We start from the raw sequence: 7,474 nt of genomic DNA, 5'->3' as shown, positions 1-7,474 counted from the left end.
GAAATATAGACACGAGGAATAAAATAATTCATATATCTATGTATTATTTCGCACATTTTTAAATATGCTGTAAAACATCGTACATCTATGTAGTGTACATAAAAACATCATAGATATCTTCATTATAAAACAATACAAACATGAATATACAAAAGAACACAAATTGTGTACCTTTTTATATATATTTTAGGATAGTTTGTATCGTTTTATAAAAATGCGTAAAAAACAAAGTATTATAAGTTATATATATCTGTTACTTAACATAACTACACAAGTTCCTTCAATTGAACTTTCGCTGTGAATCAATCGACCGTTATTCAGTGGTGAATTTACAGTCAAGAGAAAGTGCAACTTCCGAAACAGACCGCATATGCAAAAATATACAGAGATTGATCTAGTCATTTTTATCACAATTCACGTTTACTAATGTAATCGTAGATTGCATTAGGACAGCTTTGTCTCTATAAAGAATATATATATATAACTAAACAAAAAAATCTGTGTGTACGTTTACTATAACTCAATATTAATAACCCAAACAGTGGGAAATGTGTTCTCAGCGTAGGAATGATAGTCGTGACATCACAGTCTTCGTTGGCGATAACGCTGCATAAAGTTGATCAGTAAGTGAGCAACAAATGGCCATAAGATTAGTAAAACAAACAAACGCGGAGGGCATTCTTGCAATGGCCACCATTTTGCATACTTTCGTCTAACAGTGTGCTCCTAAAATAAATAAATGACGAGAAATAATTCTCATTCTGTTATTTCAAAAAGATCCAAGGTATTATTTTTCTTGTTAAAATTAAATATAACTAAATAATAAATATGTTACGTACTGTTGGTGGCGCCAGTGCTTGCAGGGCTTGCCCTTCCAAACCTCGTACTCTAGCCGTTATGCGATCTAAATCTCTTTGTAGATGCTGCATAGTTGTCGCGATTTGATTCATGAATTCTGCATTAACCTTATTGTCATCTTTCTTCGTTCTCTGTCTACCTCTCTCTCTATGGTTCTCCGATATCGTTTCCACGTGACCATTAGTATTACTGTATCCATTAGTTAATTCAGTGTTTTCTTTTATAACATTTTCTGTACTTGAATGATCAATTCCGTTCTTTGCTGTGGTTTGTACCTTTTGAGAAGCAATAGTGGATTTAAGTGCATCTTTTTGCGCTCTCTCCGGCGCTGACTGCAATAAAATTCAATTATTTGTAAAATAGAATGATTGACGTAATCTGAAATGTAATGTTAATGTCATACTTCAACAGTATCTATAAATTCCTCTTCTTCGCCATCAGTATCCTGTGGTAGCGGACTTGCAGTACGGCTGCTGGTCGGGCTAGTTTCCAAACTGCTCGTTATATGCCGAGAAGCATTCATTACTCTGTGAGGTGATGTTTCTCTCGACACTAAATAATAAAATGAGAAAAATAGCTTTATACAAAAGAAAATATTTTTCGATATATATTATGCTTAAAGAACTTGAAATATACTGTTATCATATTACGATATATGATAACATTGATAATTCTGATAGAAATTTGTTTCTTTATAAGTGATCTAATAAATATCTTAAATATTTTTTTAATATCTTCGATTTAAATTTTTAGTAAACATGTTTATCTAAATAAAAATTATTTTAGCTTATTTCTTGATATATTCGATTCAAAATATATGTCCGTGATTAAAAACGATATAGAAATACCGGTAATATACCAGTAATACATCAGTATTTTTCGATATTATGTAAAAATCAAAGTAAAACCAATTAGTGTAAACCGGTGATGGTATTGGCATCCGGTATGACATATACTGCCGGTATAATTTTTCGAAAATACCGGTATTATACCGGTATTACTACTATTATAGAATATCTTGTAACCTACTTTCACACAAATTTGTTTACATCTAAAGTATTTGTAGGCCTTGCAAATGTTATTTGTATAAAATATTACTAAAAGTTAAAATTAACCTAATGGTGAACCAGACAATGGTGATCCCGGTTGGGAGCGCATACGCTCCAGTACTGGTCCCACGAGCAATTCCAAATCTTCAGCTGGTACACTTTCATAAAAGGAATCCAAACTGCCGAGAAACGTTGCCACATTATCTGTGTAAGACATTGTCTCGACAATCTGCAATATGATGATGATTCTCCTTTAATACATTCGTCTTGCGTGAGCTTTTAGTCTACAATCATACTTACTTTCTTCAGTTCCTCCACATAATTATTCATGGCTTCTATACGGCTCATATTTCCAAGACGTGTCCATGCATCCCATTTCGCTTTCTTCACTACCTCCCAAAATGCGGGTTTAGATTGTTGGCAGGGTCCTTCAGTCGCTTGTTTGTAATACGAATAAAAACGCAGCATAATCTCATGACTGGGCTGATACGCTCCTGTAAAACGTTATTTATTAAAATTATAAAATATTCCTCATTAGTCTTATTATTCTAATTAAATTAGATATTAAATGTTACAACACATTACAGCATCCAAATATGTATGTTTTTTAAATGATTAACCGAGTATTAAATGGAGACACAATGATGATGTTTTTACTTCTATCTCCTTGACCTCTTAGCCAAACAGTTAAAGAGTATTCTCTTAGGCATGACAAAATAGATAAATGATATGATAATTTATACATCATCACATGACATAATTCTGTACAATAGAATTCTATTTATATATATCTGCGTTTTATTTATACAAATAGATTCGTACTCAGTTCCAAATATACAAATTCATAGAGTTTGTTTCTTCTAGTGTTCTTTATAGTTTTCCTCTTCTATGTGAAAAGAAAAAAAAGAATCGTGCAAAAAGTTCAGTTAAAAAGAATAAACTTATAGCTAAATTTTTAATTATCTGAACTATGGAGCGCATACTAAGTAATAGTAAATTAATTAATAATAATAATTATAAAAACTCTCAATATTGAAATAATTATATAAGTAATTATTAAAACATAAAAATTTAATTCTTCATATACAAAAATATATATTTACTTTAAAATACATAAGTTTATTAGATAATAATAAATATTAGAATGGTGAAAAATTTTGATTGTATTTTCTATGGAATTCATGATCTTCGAAATTAATGTTAATAGAAAATAACTGTTATAGTAATTATTGTGAAAGCTTATTATCTTAGCTAGCAATGCCTTATTAAGGTATCTTCAACAAAATTCAAATGCATGTATTTATATGAAATTCGCAATTCTTATATTGTGTATAATGTACACTTCACCGTTGCACTGCAATTAAGTCTATATGTTTTTTGCCAATAAGCAAGTTCATAGTACAAGAGTGTAAAGCTTAAGTATCAAGAGATTATGCATAATTACAAGTTTTAATTTTATATTTTATATATTGCCAGTGACCTGGAAATAAATAATTAACGTTAAATAATACGCGCTCTTGTTAACAAAATTTCATAACTGCTGGTGCAATATAAGTTATTTTTTTGTGATCAGTGAAGAGGAACATTCTAGTTTTAACCACTAAGCGTATCTTGCACTGTTAGAAAGTAAAGTGGGGACTGGGGAGTAATACAGTCACTTAGCTCTATATGAAGTGACTGGAAAGTATACTTACAATATAAAACATCAAGGCTAAATAGTAAAAAAATGCACATTATGTATATAGATATAAATGATACAAAATCAATATTATTACTATATTGAAAATAATAATAGAAACATTTTGATTAAAAAACGATTATTCATTATTTAATGTCAGGTCCTAATAAAAAACTTTCATAAAAAAAATAATCATTATTTAATTCTTCTGCAAAGAAAAAAATTGTTATTTCCTTTTCTTAGAAAGACTAAATAATAATAACCAGGAATACAAATTAGAAAACTTGTCTCTTTTTTGGCTTAATTATCAAATGTGAAGGTCATTTGTGTCTACAACGTAGAGAATATCGAAATGTGTGCCATCCATAGACCAGAGTCAGACATGGAGGCTCCTTCCGTACAGTGAGCGAGCATTCGGAAAATTTTTTGTCCTAATATCACTCTCGACACCGCGAATAAGAAATTGACTTGAGAACATTCACTTTCCTCGAACATCATTAGATCTTGCCAATTTCTCCGCACGGTAGCGCGTAACGATGCATGTAAAATCTTCGTGTTTGTTTCCGTATAATAGAAACACCTGCGATAATGAAAAAAACTAGAAATTTAAAGACCCATGTCGTATGATTTTTACTGTCATTGCTTGAATATATTTTCAGATTTAAAAGAAATTATATAAAATATCCGAATTGTCCAGAAAATTTATATAAATAAAATATATATATATATCATATGTATATAATAATCTTGCAGTCGGGTTTCTCGGCGCTTCTAAATACGCAAAAAAACTACTTATTATCGGCTTTTCATCGTGACCAAGTAAATGAGCGATTCTCGCGCGAGGAAGATAAATATCGACAGTGGACTTTAGTCAACACGTAGTAAAGTTATATGAAGGAAGAGAGGCGAGAAAGGGAAAGAAATCAACAAGCGTGGAAAGCAAAAAACGATTGTACTGTGATATCTGCCGCGTTCTCAGGCGAACGCAACAGCGGATGCGAGTGTGTAAGAGGTAAAATGTTTCAGAGTGTATACACGCAAAGGAAAAATTCACTTTCGAGATACGCATCCGCGCTCTTGAGGCGCGTCGTAACTCGCCATGCCAATGCGATGATAACGTAGGTATGATTATCGTACCATTTTTCGGCAAACTCCTGATCACGTTCACGGCAGCATTAAACTTCTCCTCCGTCGTCATGTTTCCTGGACGGATGAGCAACGGTGTCCTTTTATTTTATCTCTCTTTCCCTTGGTATTCTATTCCTTTTTAGGACACGACGTGGCTCCCTCGGCTACGTCGGTTGTACCTTCTGGTAATAAAAAGGAAAGGGAGGAAAAGCACTCCGGGACCGATCGACGCAGCACAAGCGTGGCGTACCTAGCCAACGACTGGCGACTACTAACTGTTACGACGACTCGTCCTCCGTCGAGAAGCGGACTGGCCTGGCCACAATGCAAACCGCGAGGGACTGCTGAGCCGACTGCCGTTGTTGATGTCTGTCGGGATGTTGATCATCCGGGCGGGTCACGCGATGGCTGCGATGACGATGACTGGCTGTACTGACGATGACTGACAGATTGTTGCTATGGATTACCATACGGTTTGACGATTGGCGGCCGTTCGGGGTAATATTCGCGGGCATGCGCAAGCCTGAGTTGTCCAAGGAATAATCTCAAGCAGCTATAAATTATTAATACAAATTAATTTTGATAATTCTCTCAACTAATTCTTTGATATTAATTCCTATTAAACTAGTTTTCGTGCCTTATCTTGTCACAAACAGACGACACAAATTTTCCTTTTAATTCTTGACGAAACCCCATCAATCTCTCATTAATCTGCTGTTTAAAGGACTCTACTGTTTAACCTTTAGAAAGCAGGAGAGGGAGAGGGGGAGGAGCTTTTTTTTAAAATCCTACAGTTTTTCTTGGGTACTTGTTATAATTCATCATACATACGTTTTCTTTGCCTTAAAGTGTATGATAATATTTTAGCACTAATAGAGCAGTTTTCTTTCCTTAAAGTTAATTGATAGAAAATCTACAAATAAAATTATATGATTATATTAATTGTTGCAGCTTTCTTATTTAGCTGGTCCACTGTTTTTAACTTATTGTAAACAAACGTTGCATAATTATTAATACAAATTAACTTCCAAACTTCTCTCAATTGTTTAAAATCAATCTTTAACAAATAAAATTAAATAATTTATTAATTGTGACTGCTTTCTTAGAGTAGATATTAACATCTTTTCATTTAGCTAGTATTTTGTTTTAATTTATTGTAAACTAACATTATCTAAAAAAAAATTCTTAACAGATAAATGATTATATTAATCACAGCTTTATCAGAATGGACATTAACATCTTCTTATTTATCTAATTTTCTGTTTTAGCTTATCGTAGGTAAGCATTATATAAATGAGAAATAATTCTTAACAAATAAAATTATATTATTATTGATTGTCAGTATTGTCATTACTTTGTTGGAAAATAGACAGTAACATCTTTTCATTTATTATTAGTATTTTAGCTTGTTGCAAACAATAAATATTATGTAAATTACGAATAAATTTTAATAAATAAAATCAAATAATTAATAATTATCATAGCTTTCTCATAGCAGACATTATAAGATCTTTCATTTCGCTGGTATTCTTTTTTTGCATATCACACAGGTAAACATTATATAAATTAAACATAATCTGTAACAAATAAAATTAAATAATTATTTTGTCACATTTTTATGTGACAGAATGACACCATTAACTTAAATTCTTCTTATTTATCTAGTATTATACCTGAATTCATCACCTAAACCTAAACTGAAAATAATCCCTGACAAATAAATTTTCACAATTATTATCACTCGGAGTAGATTGGCAGATTTCTACCGTTTAATTAATTCCGTATCTTAGCTTGTTATCGCGTAGATACCATATGTTGATGTCGCTATAATTATATGAATGTAAAATTGCACAATTATCGCATCTAGGCACCTGTCGAACTATCAGATCCACGATGATACGCTACGCTGGTCGACATCGGAGAAAGAGGCAACAATTCCGCAATTCCGTCCCGACTTTTCAGAAATTCAACTGTCGCACGCGAATTCACTCGAGCGAGCGTAATTGCGAAGCGTAACGAGCTTCGATCGATTCGCTATCTACGTTCGAAGAAATCTAACAAATACTCTGTACGGTGTAATTTGTAAATTATCCGTTTGAAAGAGTTAAATGCTAACCAAATTTGTCGACTTCTTGCTATTGCTTTTCCTTCTCTGTCCAGGAACTAATCGGCGTCCACACAGCTCCGGATCGCGTGACTATGTATCATAATTTATCTATAACAGACGAAATTGGAGAAATTTAAACGCGAAGTCGCTGGCGGCAATTGCCAGGCGGCGCATTGATAATTCGGCGAAAGATGCATTTGTTCCGTTTGCACTTTCTACACTTTATTACTGCAAGGCTTACAAATTAGCTGCGCAGATACGATATTAAATAGAAAGAAAGGAAAAACAAAAGATAAAAATATTCAGTAAAGAGTGAAAAAAAAAATGTAAAAATTTACCTTCCCTTTAAATTTTTACTATCTTTCGTTTTTTTCTCTACAACGTTCAACCGTTATACAGACGGTCTGTTCTGTTTAGCTAAACCATCGACGAGATATACCTATTTGATGATATATTATTTGTTGAATGGCTCAAACTTGCATTTTCCTCTTTTTCTCTCTCCATACTAGAGAAAAAAAGAGAAAAACAAACGATGCATGAAAAGAAGATATGAACAGACCATTACACTGACAGAACTCACAAGTGCAGAAAGCGCAAAAGTACACCGTCAAGAAATGTACCAGTAAACCCGTATGATTCATGGTGGAAGTCTTC

General features: G+C 32.7%; 1 protein-coding gene across 1 annotated transcript; it reads right to left on the bottom strand.

The window, feature by feature from the left end:
* Positions 1-201: 201 nt before the first annotated feature.
* LOC108777357 (acyl-CoA-binding domain-containing protein 5-B) lies at positions 202-6,907 on the bottom strand. Its single transcript, XM_018544223.1, has 8 exons — positions 6,830-6,907; positions 4,990-5,266; positions 4,723-4,895; positions 2,208-2,401; positions 1,974-2,136; positions 1,262-1,410; positions 840-1,190; positions 202-726 (listed from the first exon to the last, which is right to left on the bottom strand). Exons 3-8 carry the CDS (start codon positions 4,781-4,783, stop codon positions 583-585), a joined length of 1,062 nt encoding a protein of 353 aa, XP_018399725.1. The 5' UTR covers positions 4,784-4,895; positions 4,990-5,266; positions 6,830-6,907; the 3' UTR covers positions 202-582.
* Positions 6,908-7,474: the final 567 nt, after the last annotated feature.

This window comes from Cyphomyrmex costatus, unplaced genomic scaffold, assembly GCF_001594065.2.
Source record: "Cyphomyrmex costatus isolate MS0001 unplaced genomic scaffold, Ccosl1.0 scaffold43, whole genome shotgun sequence".
Taxonomy (NCBI): Eukaryota; Metazoa; Arthropoda; class Insecta; order Hymenoptera; family Formicidae; genus Cyphomyrmex; species Cyphomyrmex costatus.
This window is presented reverse-complemented; position numbering and strand designations above follow the sequence as displayed.

Coding starts and splice junctions, on each gene's coding strand:
- LOC108777357 (XM_018544223.1), bottom strand. CDS start 4,783: ATGACGACGGAGGAGAAGTTTAATGCTGCCGTGAACGTGATCAGGAGT. Junction 2,402..4,722: donor CAGGAGTTTGCCGAAAAATG/GTACGATAATCA, acceptor AACGTTTTACAG/GAGCGTATCAGCCCAGTCAT. Junction 727..839: donor AAGCACTGGCGCCACCAACA/GTACGTAACATA, acceptor TATTTATTTTAG/GAGCACACTGTTAGACGAAA.